Genomic DNA, 18,286 nt, shown 5'->3' with positions numbered 1-18,286 from the left:
TACAGTAAAACTGTACATTTTAGAGTGGCCTTTTATTGTGGGCAGCTTAAGGCACACCTGTGCAATAATCATGTTGTCTAATCAGCATCTTGATATGCCACACCTGTGAGGTGGATGGATTATCTCGGCAAAGGAGAAGTGCTCACTAACACAGATTTAGACAGATTTGTGAACAATATTTGAGAGAAATAGGCCTTTTGTGTACATAGAAAAAGTCTTAGATCTTTGAGTTCAGCTCATGAAAAATGGGGGCAAAAGCAAAAAAGTTTTGCGTTTATAATTTTGTTCAGTGTATATATTAGACACATATGTACAGTTATAATTTGCCTTACAAATATGAACATTATCCAATTTGCAATATGGTAGAATTTCATGGAAAACTGTCATGAAAATAATGTCACGTTGTATCTTAAATAGTCCTTACAACAAGCTTTATTTACTATAAGCAAAATATTTTTTTCTTTTATTTTTTTTCTTTTGATTTTGAAGTTCTTGACAGGATATGTGAGATTCACAGTAAAACCGTATGATTTCAGTTGTTTAAGAATGAGACGCATGTTTTAAAAAATACATCAGAGGTCAGATCTGTAGATACTTCAAATATTAGTGATGATGATACCTGCATGAATGTGATCAGACAAGATGTTTCTGATATTGCTCTGTAATACCTCTCCCTTTGCAGAAGTATTACACAACATCCTCCACGTGAACTTCTCCCCTTTGTAATAAAAGAAGTTTCAGACTGTGTACAGTATGACTGTTTAATCTTTGTTCTCAGCTTCTGCAGGTAATGGAGGGGCCGTAGTTGGTGTCTTTGTTTCCATTTTGATAATGATGATTGGAGTCACTGTTGGTGTAACAGTATATTCAAAGCGGGATAGAATTTGTATTGGTAAGTATTTTGCATACTGAGTTGCTAAATAAAACTCTTTATATAAAGATTTTTTGTATAAATGTATATTTTTATTTTTCAGGTTTAGGATTTAGGTAAGTATGACCGCAAAACATTACAACTCATTAATAATCATAGTAATATGTCAGCATTATTCCAAAATATACGTTTATTGTCTTTGTACATATAACGTGCTGGTAAGGATGTGTAAAGCTGAGGCATTGTAACATTTTCTTTCTAGTCATTTAGATGATGACAGAGGGGATATACTGAGTTTGGTGGACTCAGATGAAGAGGAAATTTTCCATCATACTGTTCCACAACTCCCTCCGCTGACAAACGGACATGCAACCACACTCGTAGAGATTCACAGAATACCATCCAGTAAGTTAACGGTTTCCCGAGTATTGTTTAGACATTTGTGTTATAATATCAAAAGGAGTTTATTTTGAAAGAATTGGGAACTGGGAAATCTTACATAATGAAGAAATTAAACAAGACTTGAGCAAATATAAGCAAGGCAAGTTTGAGAAATGACTTTTGTTCAGTTGAAAAACCTGGAAATATGAGAGAATGATGATGAATTGTGTTTTTTTTTTTGTACTTTCGGATATGCTGAAACACGTGTGTGTATATTTTACAGGTGATCATGAAGATAAGGCAGACAGTACCAATCAACACAACGATCAAACACATCCAGAATAAGTACAACAGTCAGCAAAACAGCTAGTTATCAGTTTAAATGTACAGAAAAGTAATTCTTCAAAATGGTCAACTCTGCTAAATTATTTGTTTGTTGTTGTTTGATATTATCCTTGTATAATATTCCAGCAATCTGTGTAAAGTGTAAAGATCTTAAACTTATTTTAGAGAGGCCCCGTTTTTATTTTCAGTATTAGGTTTTAATATACTGGCCTCACATCAATTAACACTTTTACCACTCCATACTGTGTTATGAAATGTTATTGTTACTTGAACTGGTTTGAATAATGCTTTCTTTATTTATGGGTGAATTTCAACAAAATATATCTGGCTCATATTGGCTAAATAATAACAACAACAACAATAATAATAAACTTAAGGGAGGCCTATTTTGTACCATTGCAATTTCTCTGCATTGTTAATTTATTTTCATGACAATTAAGTAGATTTCCTTTCAATTCTCATTACTGTAAAACATCCAGACATTTTACTAACTTGTGTTAAAATTCTCATTTTCTCAATGGAGATTTCTTTTCAGATTGTAATACAGTAATGAGATCATCCATATATATATGTATGTATATATATATATATATATATATTGCTTAAAATTTAAGCCTAAGTTGAAGGCATTACAACAAATACTAACATTGTGTATAAATACAATTTTAATAATATCGTAATTTTTGGCATTACATAATTAAAAAGTAGATCTTTTTAATAATGAGAATTAGGGGGTCTGCTTAAATTATGTCGATATACAGTTTCAGTAATATATAAAACCAGTGGTGGAGCCAGGATGTTTTCATAGGGGTGGCCAGGAAGGGGTCAGCAACCAGTCTGGGGTGGCACAGAAATCTTCATTATTTCAATATAAAAATGTTTGACTATAAAACTGGACCGTTTTAGTGCCTAAAACACAACTGAATACAATTAATTTGTACTCAATTGTAATTGAGATGTGAATTAGATCACGTAATACTGAGTGAATATGACAGTGATTGTATTATTCCTCATCTCCAGGTATTTTAATAAAGGGGCTTATTGCTTAGTCAGCTTGGTTCTGGTTCTCAACACCACCAAAGGCTTGTTCTCCATCATTGCGTACTCATGGATGAGACATGCAGATAACTAGTTCAAAGTTTACTCAACCTTCACTTAATCAATGAACTTTGAAAAAGTAAACAGTGAATGTTTAACATTCTATTAGTTGTCAAAATAAATTAACTGCAACAGTTCTATCATACCTAAATTGAACTCTACAAAGGGGGAAAAAAAGTTCTCTTTTGAATCCCCATGTGCAAGAATGTGAAAAAGGGCGCAAGTCAACACATAAATGCCAGAATGTAAAATTAATTATTTTCTTAATTTAAATAACCTATAGTTTAATTTTCGTACTTTACAAATTAACTAAAAATTAGCGCATATTTCCTATTACAAGTGCACTGTGCTCACATTTAATTGTGCATTAAATTACAAAAAAAAAAAATACATATCAGCTTGCGCCTTTATTGTGATCTCGAATTGCAGAATATTTTAGTACATGCATTTGAGAGACGTAAATGATGCATACATACATGCTTGCACAGTTTTGCAACTATTTGCATACAGTTGAAGTCAGAGTGTGCGCACTGCGCAGTGAGCACAGCAAAACGCCTGACAGGGCAGGAAAGTTTGCATTTCTTGTCAAGAAATAAAGACACAAAAACTGCAGTTGTGAGTGGGGTGGCCAAGCTTAGGTCAGTGGTGGCCACGGCCACTCCTGGCCACATAAAAAAAAAAAAAAACTTAGAGTAAACTAGCTTTAAATGACATTGTAAAATAAAATGTATTCAAAGCTGTAAAATCACGATACCTGAGATGTGAATGACATAAGTATAAAACACACCGTAAATATACAGTAGACACACCCAAGTATGTACTGTACTGAGAATGATACCAAAGTCCCTTTATGATACACTCGACGACGGGGTCACGTGGTTTGCCCATCTGGCCACGCCCCCTAGTGAAATGAATGCAGAGGAGAGGTGAAATTATGCATACACGATTTTAGTGGTAAGATGATGTGCACTTCGTTTCGAGGTTGCACTGTCAAAGGTAAGTTGATTCACACACACCTTAGAGGATATATAAGCATATGCATTTGGTGTAAGAGGAAAATACGTTTTTATATTTGTAGGCTAGGAGTAGTTCCGGATATGCGCATTTGTTTTTGTAAATGACAGGTCTCGTTAATCGGTCTTTGCCAGTCACGTGCGTTTATTATGTGTGACGTCACCGAGGCGCCATTTTGAAGGTATCGTTGCATTGAGCAGTGAACTAAAAGTGTACAGAGCCGTGCAGTAAAGACCGATTAAATCGTCATACTGGAGAAACAGATGCAAACCAAGTAGATACGGTTCCGAGATAATCTCAGCAAATTTTTTTAGGAACCGTAATTTATGTAATTTGTCACTGATGATGATTAATTTTTTTCAAGTGTGAGACCTAAAATATCTTTCTTCGTGGTGAGTTTTTGACCTTTTCTATCATGTAATTCACTATTGCAGACTTTAACACAACAAGAACGTACCATTTTAAATCAAATGAAAAAGACAATTCTCCAACTACAGAACACCTCGGCTTTGATACCTTACAAATGGCGGCGATACCCAAAATGCACTTCGATTCTCGTGAGTGTGACGTCACCTGACAAAGACCGATTGTGACAGAACCGCATGATCTGATCGCGGAGCTGAAACCCGCTCATCACCCGCGTCTGTACGGCTCCGCCGGCTGCGAGACATGGAGCGTCCGCTTCTCCCCGGACGGATCTTCTTTTGCCTGGTCGATGGGATACGGCATCGTCAAACTGCTCTCCTGGCCGCTGACATCCGAAGAGTGCGTCTATGTTCAGAAGATAACACAATGGTTTAATAAATATAGGCTTATATCAACACCACAATAAATTACTACTATGGGAGAACATTCAAACTGTCACAAAAAAATAAAATAATAATAATATCACCGCTGAAAAAAACAGCTGAAACCAGTCCTTGTTGGCTGGTTTACCATTAAAAAATATATATACAACCAGTCAAAAGTTTTTAAACAGAAGAATTCTCTTCTGCTTATCAAGCCTGAGTTTATTTGATCCTAAATACCGCAAAAGCAGTAATATTGTGAAATATGTTTCCTATTTAAAATAACTGCTTTCTATTTGAATATATTTTAAAATGTAATTTATTCCTGTGATTTCAAAGCTGATTTTTTTTCAGCATCATTACTCCAGTCTTCAGTGTCACATGATCCTTCAGAAATCACTTCGAACTGAGCGCTATCCAACAGAGACACACACACACACACGGCATGCACGCACACAACCACATTTATAAAATGACATAAACTCACAAGAAAAAATCCTAAAACCTTAATTAACTTTAATTAAAATGAAAATTGAAAAATAAAAACTAATTTCACATATTAATAAAATAATACAATCTCAATGATACTAAAATAACACTGATGTTTATATATAGAAATATACAGTACAATGTATATATCAAAGTATTTTATTGTTTGATTGATTGATTGAAAATACTATTTTAATATATCAAAGTATTTTATTAATTCATTGACAAAACTATTTTACTACAATCCTTATAAAAAGTACCACAGGACTGATTCCAAGTAACTATAGTCCATCCAAAAATGTACCATGGTATTTTTGAGCGTATATTCTTTACCATATGGTAAATGAATGTACTAATTCAGTACCATGGTATATATCACAGTACCATGGTACAGTAATGGTATCTTTTGATACCATTACTGTACCATGGTACTACCACAGTACTTTTTTTTTTACATAAAGTCACAGGGTAATGTGGAACAATGAAGGAAGCTGAGCCGGAACGTCTCATACTTGGATGTAGAGCACAGCTGAAACTTCTTCTGTTCTTCTTTGTATTAACAGTAGTGCCGAAGCTGTATGCATTGAAGAGAAGACACTTAACTGCAGGCAGACGGTGTGGGCACTGGCGTTTGGTCCCTGCCTGTCTACCCAAGTGGATGCTTCACATCAAAACGGACATTATCATGAGCTACTGCTGGCCATTGGTCTGAACAACGGCGTGATCCAAGTGTGGGTCGTCTCAACTGGTAAGATTGAACTCTGGACTCAGTTTCACCATCAAGAACTTAGATTGGTCTAAATATTAACAGCATGGTGTTAAGCACATGTAATATTAGGTTTAATATGTTAGTAAATCCCTATTCTGTCTTCAGGAAATCTGCGGTTTACTCTAACCGGACATCAGGCTCCTGTCAGGGATTTAGTCTTCACTCCAAATGGAAGTCTCACGCTTGTATCGGCCTCCCGAGATAAAACTTTAAGGATATGGGACTTGGCGAAGAAAGGTCAGAGCATCTGATGTGGAAGCAACGTATCTTTGCAATGGGATGAAAGTAAGTTTTCATGACCTTTAATTTTGTACTTATGAAGATTGTATTGCTGATATTTGCAGGCACCAGTCCCCATGTGCTGCGGGGTCCAAACTGCTGGGTCTTCAGATGTTCCATATCACCTGACAGCAGTGTGATCACCTCTATTTGCAGCCATGACTCTGTGAGTTTCTTATTTTAGTATTATTTATGTACTGATACCTAATTAATTAATGTTTTGAATTAGCTTTTATTTTTATATTTTCAGTTTTAATTTTCATAAATTTTATTGATTTTGCTATGTGTTTCTTCATCAGAACAGATTTAGAGAAATTTAGCATTACATCACTTGCTCGCCAATGGATCCTCTGCAGTGAATGGGTGCCGTCAGAATGAGAGTCCAAACAGCTGATGAAAACATCACAATAATCTGCAAATAATCCACATGACTCCAGTCCATCAGTTAACACCTTGTGAAGTGAAAAGCTGTAAGAAACAAATCCATCATTAAGATGTTTTAACTTTAAACCATCACTTCTGGCCAAACTACGAGGCCAAAAAAAAAAAAAGTCTAAATTTATCAACACATTTGTTTAGAACTGTTCGCTTGTAAACGGTGCTTGATCTGTGCATATTTCTCTCCTGATTCAGACGAGATGGCTTTTTCACTCGCGTTCGGGCCCCCTCTCCCTCGTCAGGCCCTTAGAATCGTCCTAACCTTCGCCCGTTACTGCACCCCTGATTATGGATAGAGGACTCAACATTTTGAAGTTAAAAACATATCAATGACACATCTTTTCACTTCATAGGATGTTAATTGATGGACTGGCGTCGTGTGGATTACTCGGGTAAACTATGCGTCACAATAAACTGTATGTTGGAAATTGTTGTAAAAAATACTTGCTTCTCTTTCCAGAAACTGTGAGCTGTGTGCTTACAGAAGTGACAGTCTACTGACATCTCTTAGCTTCTCTCCGGTTGGTCTGCTGCTGGCTTTCAAAGACTACAGGTGAGCAGTGAACCATCTATTTGAGATCTTCAGAGCTACATTACCTACCGGACATCACCCTTGTGACCTCACACCTTTCGCTGTTGTTACTGATGACACTGACTGTACTGTGTTGCAGGGCGTTACGGATCTGTGATATGGAACAAGATAAACTAGTCGCAGACACTGATCACAACCGAGCCAGTGGCGTGTGCTGTGCTTTCCATCCACATGGGGGCGTCATTGCTACAGGGTACTGCAAGTCACATAATTGTGTTGGAACATCATTTATATTCAGTTTCGGCTCAGTGTTTACTCTAGAAACTTTAGGGGCTGTTTTTTCCCCCTGCTTGTATACTGGAATAAATATTAAGAACGTCTTTATATTTGATTGTAGGTGCAGAGATGGACATGTAAAATTCTGGAGAGTTCCTCATCTCGTTCCGAGCCTTAAGCATCTGTGCCGGATCGCCCTGAGATTCTCCATTTCAACCTATCAGGTGGAGGCTCTTCCCTTGCCGAAAAAAATCCTGGAATACCTTACTTACAGGGACGTTCCAAAGCAAAAGATCGTATATTGTGAAGAACACTGCAGATGAAAATAAGTAATGTTTGTGGGTCAAACTTTGCTTTAAATGTTGCATAATTTTCTAGGATGCCTAATTCCCCCAGACGGTTATGCTTTCAAAACAAAGACTTGAAATATTTATTTAAAGACTTTATTTTTTACATAACTACTTTGAAAATGTAGCATTTCTTTTACAAAGTACTGAGACAAGCTTTATTTCAAGCATAAAAAATAAACATTTCAAAAATATTACAGGGTTCTGCGCATCGGTTTTTTTGTCAGAACAATATGAAGTAAACAACTTCCTCTCATGACATCATGGATCTATGTTACATAACCCTTTCAAAGTGTGGTCTATCTATCGCTGACTACGATGTCTCTAACAGCCTGGAAAGCTGCAACCATTGAGCTCAGCTGGATCTTCTCATTGGTTCCAGAGGCCAGACGATACCTTTTGGTTAAAAAGGAAAGAACAGAATTTGAAGATGCTCACTCAAGTATATAATAATAAAATGTATCTACCGTTCAAACGTTTGGGGTTGGTATGATTTATTAATGGTATTTAAAAGTCTCTTATTCTCACTAAGGCTGCAATCATTTGATTAAAAAAATACAGTAAAAACAGCAATATTGTGAAATATACAATTTAAAAGAACTTTTAATATATTTAAAAATGTAATTTATTGTAATGCAAAGCTGAATTTTCAGCATTGTTACTCCAGTCTTCAGTGTCACATGATCTTTCAGAAATCATTCTATGCTGATTTGCTGCTCAAGAAACATTTATTATTATTACCAATGTTGAAAACAGCTGTGCTGCTTAATATTTTTGAGCAAACGTGATACATTTTAAGGATTCTTTGAGTAGAAAGTTCAAAAGAACAGCATTTATTTGAAATATAAATATTATAAATGACTTTGCTGTCACTTTTGACCAATTTAATGCATCCTTGCAGAATTAAAGTATTAATTTGATTGTATATGCTGTACAATATTTATAGTTATTATTTATAGTTGAGTTCATGTAGATAAAGTATCCATGCGGCAAATGTGAGTGTGGTGCTGTTTGCTTCATTCATATTTAAGTAATCAAACAGTCATAAATAGAGCAGTGTACACACTTCTCTACCGATTTACTAAATAACTTGACATAATGAATGTACTCACTCAATATCTGCAAGCTTTATAAGCAAGCCCATGCGGATGGAGGGTGGGAAGTCCACTGAAATAGAGACACGAAACATTAGAGCAAAATTAACCCACCTAACTGTGCTCAAACAACACTTTGATTGTGTGACCAACAAATCAGATTAAAAATGATCTAATCTAAACATCTTTTTTTTGTTATTTTAAAACATAAAAAAACCCCACAGAAAACCTGGCATGCTGTGTGATAAAAATTGTTTTGCCATTTTACTCATTATTGCAGTCTGGTTTCTGAAAATAGTGTAATATTTAGTGTGAAGCACGCTACACTCTGCTACTTCTAACAGGCGTCCTTTAAAAACAAGAACAACCGGTTTCCATGACGACCACAAAAGGATCTCCATGGTAACAAGGGCAGGGAAAACATGTAGCTCATCACTATATCAAAGTTGTGATAGGTTGTGTGTGGCGTTCCAGGCCTCAACTAGACTCTGCACTGCTTTGGTTATTTTGAAGAGGAACTGATTAAAGAGCCATGCAAGGCTGAATTAAAAGTGTAGTCTTACCACGGTGAATGAGAAGATGGACTTCAGTTAAAATGTCATGAAGTGCCAGACCTTTTAGAGTTTTGAGCTGCAGAATTTCTGTTGAACCCAGATAAGGACTTTGGAAACGTCATAAACTAATATCAGCAACTTACAATTCCTATTCCTGTATAAACCGTTAAATATCATTAATAAAATATTGTTTATTAAATTATAAATATCAATATTAAAAATACTTTTTTTTTTTATAAAATACATAATCATCATAATAGCATATATAATTATATATATATATATAATTCTTTTTTATTCCTTTTTCTATAGTAATAATTATTAAAGAAATGTTATGTTTGATTTTACATAGTCACAATATTACATGTATAAACCACAAATGTAGCAGATTAGCATACATTGAGCATAATCTCTGTTGTCATTTTCCTGATATGGATAAAATGTTTGTAAATATAGATATATTTATGTATAAATTTAATGATTTACTTTATTCATTTATTGATTGTTGTTATTATTATTAATATCTACAAACAGACGTTTTGTAGATGCTGTCATCCAAAGCGAACCGGTGACTTTGATCCCATTTCTTATAAAAAAAACAAACAAACAAACAAACCAAAAAAAAAAAGGTTATGTGCTATTATGAGCTGTAAAGCTTGGATAACTAACCAAACACTAGAGTAAAAAGGATACGCTTATATGCAGTGGTGAAGTCTTTATTGAGGGCCCAGTCCAGTATGTTGGCGATGTCTGATCTAAGAGGATGTCCAGTACATGTGTACACCGTCTCCTCCGTCACCTTCCCATAGGCCATATGGGTACTCTGTACATGAGAACACACATTACAGATATTTCTCATTCATATTTTTCATACCAGCAGCAACATAACAAACCACAAATCACTTTTACATATGATACAAACCTGTAAAATATTTAATGATCGCCTCATGTCTCCTGTTGAGAGGGTCACAATGGCCTTCATGCCATCTGGAGTGATGTCAATGCTATCAGTGAAAAACAGATTTTTAAATATTTATGAATCTATGCTAGGGAAATACAATGTTTGGTTTTATTTGCTCAAAGTTGTGTCCTGTGCCAGAGGGCAGAGCCCATATAAAATGTGTGTTTGTGTGAAGAGTTTTTTAATCAAATGGGCTGGGTCACTCCAGCCAGGGTCTTTTGTGTTCAGGGTCTTTTGAGTGGATCCATCTGATGACTCACTTTAGATATGATCCAAACATTCATTTCAAAACACTAGACGTCTTAATACTGTCATTTCAATGTTGCTCTATCTTCAACCGGCACAAAAGATGTCTTGCCTCTAACTACATAAAAATATAAATACATTTTTTAATTTTCTGGAGAAAAAAAAAATCTATAAAAATGGAGTGGTATGGATTTCTTTCAGAATGCAATCAATTCAACATTAATTTAATTCAGAAATAACATCCACTTGACCTGGATTGGCTGTGATGAGAGTCTCACCTCTCTTGCTGTATCACATGCTCTAGTCTGGGAATCATCTGGCTCTGGGACAGGGGGCCGAAACGAAACCGTGTGCATCGAGACTGCAGCGCAGGTATGATCTTTGAAAGGTAGTTACAGATCAGACAGAAACGCGTGTTCTCTGTGAACTTCTCAATGACTGACAGAAAGAGAGAGAGAGAGAGAGAGAAAATCAGGTGTGGCTTAATAAAGTCTGCATAAAAAAATCTCCAACAGGATTGAAAAAATAAAATAAAATGCATAATTTTAAATCAGAAGAATATTTAAAATGAAGAATTATATAAAATACATTTAATAATAATAATAATAAAGAATAGATCTTTATCAGAGCTCGCAAAATTTAAAAATCCCTGGTAGCCCTTCGGGCAGGTAGGAGCGCTGAAATATTGCGGTTTCCCCGGTAACGGCTGTACACAAAGCAGCTCCGCGCTCATAAATGCTGCTTTATCAGGAATTATAGGTCAAATGAAATTAAAATGCCAACGACACGTTTCTGAGGACAGTCGGTTCCCTTCAGATACATTCAAATAAAGACATCCGCGCTGCGTTTTGACTTGAAACTCCGTTATTGTTAAGTGCATATGTATTATTTTTATTGTTCTTTAATTCTAACATTATAACATGAATTGCAGTGAAACTGTTATACAGTTTAATTTATTTATAACATAGTCCAGTGTTTCCCAGGCGGCAAATATATGCAAACTCATTATCTGCCAGCAGGAGGCGCTGTTGGAGTGGTAGAGATCAAGGTTTCCCCGGTAACGGCTGTACACAAAGCAGAGCTCCGCTCAAAAAAACACTGCTTTATCAGACATTACATGCAAGATTAAATGAAAATGACATCCAATTTTCTGAAGACAGTCGGTTTCCTTCAGAAATACAGTGATATAAAAACACCCGCATTCAATGCATGGGAAACACTGTAGTCTCATAATTGAAACATAAATTCTGCAGATTACATCATTGTCCAGTATTGTACTGTCAGCAATTTATTATAAAAACGTTTTCATAATTGTAACATACATATTTACATACATAATTATTCAGGTGCATGCGTAATAACTTGCCAAAACTTGATGCTACAGCAGCACTTCTTCGTAGTCTTGTCTGATGCACTCAACCAAGCGTTCTAACCACGACCTCGCCCCTCCCCACCCCCCAACCATTCGAATTTTCGTAGGCGGGAATTATTTTAATGATATTCTAATGGGCCGCTTTGTGATATCACAAAACCCCCCAAAAAAAACGCTGTAGTCCAAACGAGCCGTTCGTTGTAGTTCTTGAAAAGGGATTTTTTAAAAACGAAATATCTCCCTTTGGAGTGGACTTTGAGATTTGTACGTTTGAAGATCTTTTTTATGCCCAACATAGACACTGACTAAAATTCAAAAAGTGAAAAAGCATAATAAGACCCCTTTAAGATAGCCCGTCGGGCAGAGTGGTGATACATTTTGGTAACCCGACTGGAACAATCAATAGCCCCGGGACGTCGGGCTAGCGATTTTGCGAGCCCTGTTTATCTATGATATCCAGAACACACATTCTTACATTTTAAATATTTGTGATATTATCCTAAATATCACAAATATTGACAAAATTAACTCTAAATATTTTTTCCCAATCACACTACTCTCATTCATGTCTCAAAATATAATAAAAATAATTTAAATAATAAAATATATGAAATAGTAATAATTAAAAATAGATACTAGATACTAAATAGATATTTAAACTCTTTAAATATTTTATTCCAATCACAATGCTTATTCATGTCTCAAAATAAAATAATTATTACTTTAAATAATACAAATATTTTAAATGAAGAATATAAAAGGAATTAAATTAAAATAATAATAATAACATAAAAAATAGATCCTTAACTATTAAGATATGCAGAATAGGCATTCTTACATTTTAAAACCTAAAATAAAGCACACCGTTTTTTTCATAAAATCAGATGCTTTGTCAAAGTCAACCTTAAACTCTAAATATTTTCCAATCATAATCACACAGCTCTCATTCATGTCTCACTGTGGACAGTGAAATGGCAGAACCCTATTCTTCTGCCATCGGGCCATTTGGGGGCTCAGCAGGTGAGCTGATAGAGGGGCAGATGGTACACTACCTCTCCTTAAAGCATTCTGTGCGTCCTGGGTCATAGCATCCGCCTCGTCCAGGATCACCAGCTTAAAGCCTTTCCTACAAGAAGCAGTAAATTATTTTACAACAACAGTAAATATTTTAATGCAATAACAACCTACAGACCAGGTGTCATTCAATAGTTGCTACATGAAAACGACATTCTTAAACACCTGTAATACATTGTTGTATGTGAGAACAGATATTATATCATACAAATTGTTCATGAATGGGATGTAAGGGTGAGTACTGTTCTTACTTGAAGATGGTTCGTGTGCTGGAAAAGCTGAGGATCGGTCCCCTCACCACGTCTATGCCACGGTCATCTGACGCATTGAGCTGATGAAGTAAAATACACAATAGTTTGCATTACAAAAAAAAATAAAATGTACCGAAAATGTACTCACCCTCAGGCCATCCAAGATGTAGAACAGTTTGTTTCTTCATCGGAACAGATTTGGAGAAAGCAATATTATAGACAGAGGACCCTATTTTAGCCGGAAGCAATGATTTGAAGTAAAACGTTTCTCGATGGATTTGTTCATTACAAACATGCAGCTTTTCACTTCACAAGACGCTAACTGATGGACTGGAGTCGTGTGTATTATTGTGATGTTTTTAATCACCTGTTTGGACTCTCATTCTGACGGCACCCATTCACTGCAGAGGATCCATTGGTGAGTAAGTGATGCAATGCTAAATTTCTCCAAATCTGTTCTGATGAAGAAACAAACTCATCACCTTGGATGGCCTGAGGGTGAGTAAACTTTCAGCTAATTTTCATTTTTGGGTGAACTATTCTTTTAAATGGATGACCACATATGTTTTGGCATGGGGAGAAATACACCAAACATATGCATTCTTAAAACATCTGCAGACAAACTTCTACAGTACCTCCAGGACCATAGAGTTGAACTCTTTATCTTTGTACAGCTGTTTAGCACATGCTAGTATTGTAGAGGTCTTTCCTGTTCCTGGAGGTCCATAGAAGAGCAGATGAGGCAATCGTTCTTCACTGATGAACCTCTGGACTGTGGAAGATAAAGAAAGTAGATGTTTTTTAAAAATGTATGCTATATATTTACGTCTTCTGAAGCCATATAGTTTTGTGTAAGTACCAAACTGAAATTCAACATGGATGCAACTGAATTTTAATTTTGGTTAAACAATTCCTTTAAGGACACTTCTGTAAATCAGCATTACAGTGCAAATCTTAATTTATTAATAACAATAATGGAAGAGTACATTTTATAATCTGTACATATCATTGCTTACTTGTGCTCAGGATGTCTTGATGCGAGATGAGGTCATCTAATGTCTGTGGCCTGTACTTTTCAACCCTGAAAATCAAGAAATATTATTTTTTAAAACACTTAGCGTTTTAACACGTTTGTGTTTTATCATATTGTTTAAGTCTAATGGAGTGACAGCAACTCAAATAATCGTTCTTACCTTTTTTAAATGACCCCATATTAACATTACGGTATTACTATAATGGCATTAACTGTCATAATAAATAGATAGTATTAATAAAGAGTTTATCATTTCAGAAATGTGCTTTAATAAGGACTATTTTGCAGTGAACTGACTGATTCACTTGACTTATCATCGCTTTTCTCCATCAATATGATACGATGTCAGCTGTCATAATAATAATACAGGTCTGATACGTTCTTGTGTATACATTTCATACATACTACATGACGAGCTCAACTACAGCCCATAGTGGTGTAATACTCATAAATTCATATGGACAAAAGTGGAGAATAAGCGCAATTCAAATGTAAACAAAGCAAACTTGTGCAATGCTGCACATGTCGGCTAAACAATGTCTCGAGTAACATAAACACCTTTTAACTATCAGCTAAGAACACAAGATCGCAATTACCATGGTAAATTTCTCGTCTGAGGTTGTGTTTTACTTGTTGATGCCATTCTCTTTTATTTTGTTCAATCAACCCCGCGATGTGCTTTGGCGCGTTTTTCTGACTACTACACAGAGATTTCCGTCCGGGAACGTCGCTTGCTGCCAGATTCTCGACCAATCAGAAGCGCGAATTTAATGAAGGCGGGGTTTAACGATGAACTCTCTTGCTGTGATTTCATAATAAGAGTTTAAGAGAAATTCAAAGTCACTCTCCGTTGGCCGTGTCTACGATATGCTTGGTGCCCTCCAAAGTATCATGTTTAAAAAGGATGTATTCATCAAAAAGCAATTGTATTCCCTAATACGATATTGGAGCAGTTACTGTAAGTATTTAGGCGTGATTTAGTGTTCACGCAAAATGATAAAGCGCATAAAGCTTTAGCAGGGGTGATTTTTATTCAGTGTTGCTTATTCGAATTTGTTTGTTGTCATTCCAGCCATACTTTATACAAGTATACAATGAAAATTTAATTATACAGGTCTGCAGTGGAAATTAAAATTAGATACTTAAAAAACAGAGGTAAAAAAGTAATGGTATGGCCTGGGCTGGTTTGCTGGTCTTGGCTGGTCTACTAGGTTGGTCTGTGGCTGTTAGACCAGTGCAAACCATCTAAAACGAGTAAACCATCTTAGTCATATTATTATTATTATTTTAAATGGATGCACCTGATCTGCAGTTTATATTGCTGTATATTCTAACATTGATAGGTGAAGATGATGCTTGTCGATTTTAAAGTATAGGCTGCACTTGGAAATGCAAGCGGGGCAACTTTCATTTGACAGGCAGTTCAACTACTTTTTATAGAACTTGAGCATATAAAACAGTGGTTTGATTAAAAAAAGGTTCTCCGAGTTCAATCAGTGAGCTCACTGCATTGATGCTTATCTCGCGAGAACTCTCTCCCCTGCTTGTGTCGGCGATGCGATGCTGATGCTGTGAATTTGATTGACGCGAACATGTCGGTGTGATGGGGGAGCGCCGGGATGCAGCTGATAATGGTCCAGAAGGGGAATACGTGCAGTCAAATCAGACGTTATCTTTAAGAAATAACGCCTAACGTTCTCCTTTATCATCTATGACAAAGATGTCACAATTTGTGTTGTATTTCTCACGCGCGCAATGGATCTAGCTGATGCCACCGCAGCGAGGATCTGATTTGTATTTTTGCCTTCCTTCCTTCAATATCTGTTCTATCTATTATGGTAGAGTCAAGCAGGAGCATCAAACATAAACTGTGCAACACTGATGACAACTCCCGTCAGGATATCAGAATATCAACAATGGAATCGCCTTACAAGTAGAGTCTAGTTTTTCATGATCGCACACCATTATTCGTGCTTTCACGAACGCACTATCAAGGTGTTTTCTAAATTGATCGAGCGAAAAAGTAGCCTGCACTTAAGAGACGGACCACTGCTCACAAATTATGGACGAGGAGAATATGACCAAAAGCGACGAGCATCATCTGAGTTTGCAAAAAGCCTTGCAGCAGTGCGAACTGGTGCAAAACATGATAGACATTAGTATATCCAGCTTGGAAGGTCTGAGGACCAAATGTGCCACATCCAACGACTTGACACAAAAAGAAATCCGAACGCTGGAGGTAAGCAAGCATCCATTTGCCTGAGCCCAAATGTAAATGTTGCACCCCAGCATTTCTACAAATGTCACGAGAGTGGATGCGTGCGCGCGTGCATGCACATTAAACAATTTCGCATCTTTGATCGTGTCTTCAATTAAAGTTGCATCTCGGGGATTGACTGTATTGGCGTAATAAACGAAGAAGCTCGCGCTGCAGTGAGAGGCGCGAGCTTGCGCATTCTGCAGGTGGTGAAGAAGGTGGCTCGTGCGCTCGCGCTGCTGACTTGGACAGCGAAAGGGGCCTATTGTTGACATTAATTTATATCCTCGTTTTTATATCATCCTCGTCATTAAAACGGTCGTTCGTACAATATAAACATGAGATTGTTTTAAATTGTGTTATGTAACCAGAGGTAATGTCCCAGATATTTTCTTATGATGGTAGTATTTTGTGTTGGCTATAGTACTGTAGTGGTCGCCCAAATATGTTTTTTTTTTCAAAGACCCGATAGCTAGAGCTGGGTGGCCTTTAATGCTTTTTAAAAATGATGGCAATTAGACTTAAGGGAGAACGAGAAGTGTCGTAACACTTTTTGTTTTAACGTCTTTAACTCTTTTTTTTCTTTAGTTATGTGGGATCGGAATCGATTCAGATTATTCTAAATGAAGTGATTCGATTCGAGCTACTTTTGTTGAATTTTCGCAGCTCATGTTGCTTACTGCCTTGAACAGCATGTTGCCAAATGATGAGATTTCAACAGAACAGATAGGCTATAACAAAACAGCATCGAAATTCTACAAAATTTGCGTTTACACAGGCTTGTTTTAAAGAGTTGTTAAATGTCTCTAAGTAAAATAAGATAACATAGACCTATTCGTTATTTGTTGTTTTAAAATAATTGCTATATATATATATAGTTTTGTTTTTTGCAAATATGATTTATTCTGAAGCAATATTCTCATCAGTTTTCTATCAGCTGTGACATATAAATCTGCGTGGTTTTTATATTTTATCCAAGGGCATTTTTTTTACCTTTATAGAGGGCATTTTCCCACTAATCTCATTAATACTTTCATTTCAGATTCTTATATTTTTGATCTATAAATTCAATTATAATAATGATTATCTATACGTTATAAAATTAAATCATTTACACTGAAAATACAACTGCATTAAATAATATTATGAGATTATTTTAAATATTTTTGAATATACAAACAAGAAATTATGGTGGAAATGATACTTTTCAAAGAAATTAAAGCATGATTTCTCCTGGAGAGGCTGCGTGAGCCTCGCCTCAGCAGCGCAACCTTATTCCGTCAATAGATGCATTATATACAGTAGCTACATCCACTATTCGCCACTTACTCTAAATCAGGGGTGCCCAAACTCGGTTCTGGAGGGCCGGTGTCCTGCAGAGTTTAGCTCCAACTTGCCTCAACACACCTGCCTTTAAGTTTCTAGTATGCCTAGTAAGAGCTTTATTAGCTGGTTCAGGTGTGTTTAATTGGGGTTGGAGCTAAACTCTTCAGGACACCGGCGCTCCAGGACCGAGTTTGGACATCCCTGCTCTAAATGTAATAAAATCTAAATAATACTTGCGTTTTGGTGTTTACATAGTTATTTTTGGTTACTGATGTTTTAATCATGTTTTGTCTGACGTTAATGAAGCGTTAATGTAGAGCCCTGGAGTCTATGTGCCGGGGCAGTACCGTTTCTAGGCATAGGCAAGCTAGGCAGTGGCCTAGGGCGCCACCAGCAGGAGGGGGCGCCAATGAGCGCACGTACTGGCACTACATTTTAGCAGGGTTGTGATAAAGAGTGGCACGGCCAACCAGAAATATGATTGCCACCCC

At 36.2% G+C, this 18,286-nt stretch overlaps 4 protein-coding genes across 8 annotated transcripts in view; 3 read left to right on the top strand and 1 right to left on the bottom strand.

Moving 5' to 3' along the window:
- The window catches only part of vsig10 (V-set and immunoglobulin domain containing 10), an 11,003-nt gene extending 9,028 nt beyond the window's left edge, over positions 1 to 1,975 (top strand). Inside the window, exons 6-9 of the mRNA XM_016572740.1 lie at positions 779 to 892; positions 975 to 987; positions 1,134 to 1,276; positions 1,536 to 1,975. Coding sequence (XP_016428226.1) covers positions 779 to 892; positions 975 to 987; positions 1,134 to 1,276; positions 1,536 to 1,597 — 332 coding nt within the window. The 3' untranslated portion in view covers positions 1,598 to 1,975. The remainder of the gene's footprint in view (positions 1 to 778; positions 893 to 974; positions 988 to 1,133; positions 1,277 to 1,535) is intronic.
- A 1,652-nt stretch (positions 1,976 to 3,627) lies between these two features.
- LOC107755807 (WD repeat and SOCS box-containing protein 2) lies at positions 3,628 to 7,722 on the top strand. Its single transcript, XM_016572728.1, has 10 exons — positions 3,628 to 3,691; positions 4,306 to 4,474; positions 5,550 to 5,734; positions 5,861 to 5,992; positions 6,100 to 6,200; positions 6,668 to 6,726; positions 6,826 to 6,864; positions 6,933 to 7,025; positions 7,144 to 7,257; positions 7,402 to 7,722. Exons 1-10 carry the CDS (start codon positions 3,655 to 3,657, stop codon positions 7,601 to 7,603), a joined length of 1,131 nt encoding a protein of 376 aa, XP_016428214.1. The 5' UTR covers positions 3,628 to 3,654; the 3' UTR covers positions 7,604 to 7,722.
- rfc5 (replication factor C (activator 1) 5) overlaps positions 7,720 to 18,286 on the bottom strand; it is a 29,531-nt gene continuing 18,964 nt past the window's right edge. Inside the window, exons 1-11 of one of the 2 annotated variants that reach the window (XM_016572759.1) lie at positions 14,809 to 14,979; positions 14,196 to 14,260; positions 13,815 to 13,951; positions 13,180 to 13,259; positions 12,907 to 12,980; positions 10,761 to 10,920; positions 10,198 to 10,279; positions 9,969 to 10,098; positions 9,285 to 9,362; positions 8,740 to 8,794; positions 7,722 to 8,023 (exon numbers count right to left, since the gene is read on the bottom strand). In XM_016572759.1, the coding sequence (XP_016428245.1) occupies positions 7,927 to 8,023; positions 8,740 to 8,794; positions 9,285 to 9,362; positions 9,969 to 10,098; positions 10,198 to 10,279; positions 10,761 to 10,920; positions 12,907 to 12,980; positions 13,180 to 13,259; positions 13,815 to 13,951; positions 14,196 to 14,260; positions 14,809 to 14,855 (1,005 nt within the window). In that variant the 5' untranslated portion in view covers positions 14,856 to 14,979 and the 3' untranslated portion in view covers positions 7,722 to 7,926. Of the gene's footprint in view, positions 8,024 to 8,739; positions 8,795 to 9,284; positions 9,363 to 9,968; positions 10,099 to 10,197; positions 10,280 to 10,760; positions 10,921 to 12,906; positions 12,981 to 13,179; positions 13,260 to 13,814; positions 13,952 to 14,195; positions 14,261 to 14,808; positions 14,980 to 18,286 lie in introns of those variants that run through there. The other variant, XM_016572760.1, reaches the window with a different exon arrangement.
- Positions 16,098 to 18,286, top strand: part of ksr2 (kinase suppressor of ras 2) — a 105,292-nt gene continuing 103,103 nt past the window's right edge. For all 4 annotated transcript variants that reach the window (XM_016572758.1, XM_016572756.1, XM_016572755.1 and 1 more), the window contains exon 1: positions 16,098 to 16,451. In XM_016572758.1, coding sequence (XP_016428244.1) covers positions 16,275 to 16,451 — 177 coding nt within the window. In that variant the 5' untranslated portion in view covers positions 16,098 to 16,274. The remainder of the gene's footprint in view (positions 16,452 to 18,286) is intronic.

Source organism: Sinocyclocheilus rhinocerous, unplaced genomic scaffold, assembly GCF_001515625.1.
Source record: "Sinocyclocheilus rhinocerous isolate Xijiao unplaced genomic scaffold, SAMN03320098_v1.1 scaffold352, whole genome shotgun sequence".
Classification (NCBI taxonomy): Eukaryota; Metazoa; Chordata; class Actinopteri; order Cypriniformes; family Cyprinidae; genus Sinocyclocheilus; species Sinocyclocheilus rhinocerous.
This window is presented reverse-complemented; position numbering and strand designations above follow the sequence as displayed.

Bases quoted from the DNA above. Each gene is read 5' to 3' on its own strand.
- LOC107755807 (XM_016572728.1), top strand. From the start codon at position 3,655: ATGATGTGCACTTCGTTTCGAGGTTGCACTGTCAAAG. The intron at 3,692-4,305 runs GTAAGTTGATTC...CGATTGTGACAG, and splicing joins TCGAGGTTGCACTGTCAAAG to AACCGCATGATCTGATCGCG. The intron at 5,993-6,099 runs GTCAGAGCATCT...TGATATTTGCAG, and splicing joins ATGGGACTTGGCGAAGAAAG to GCACCAGTCCCCATGTGCTG.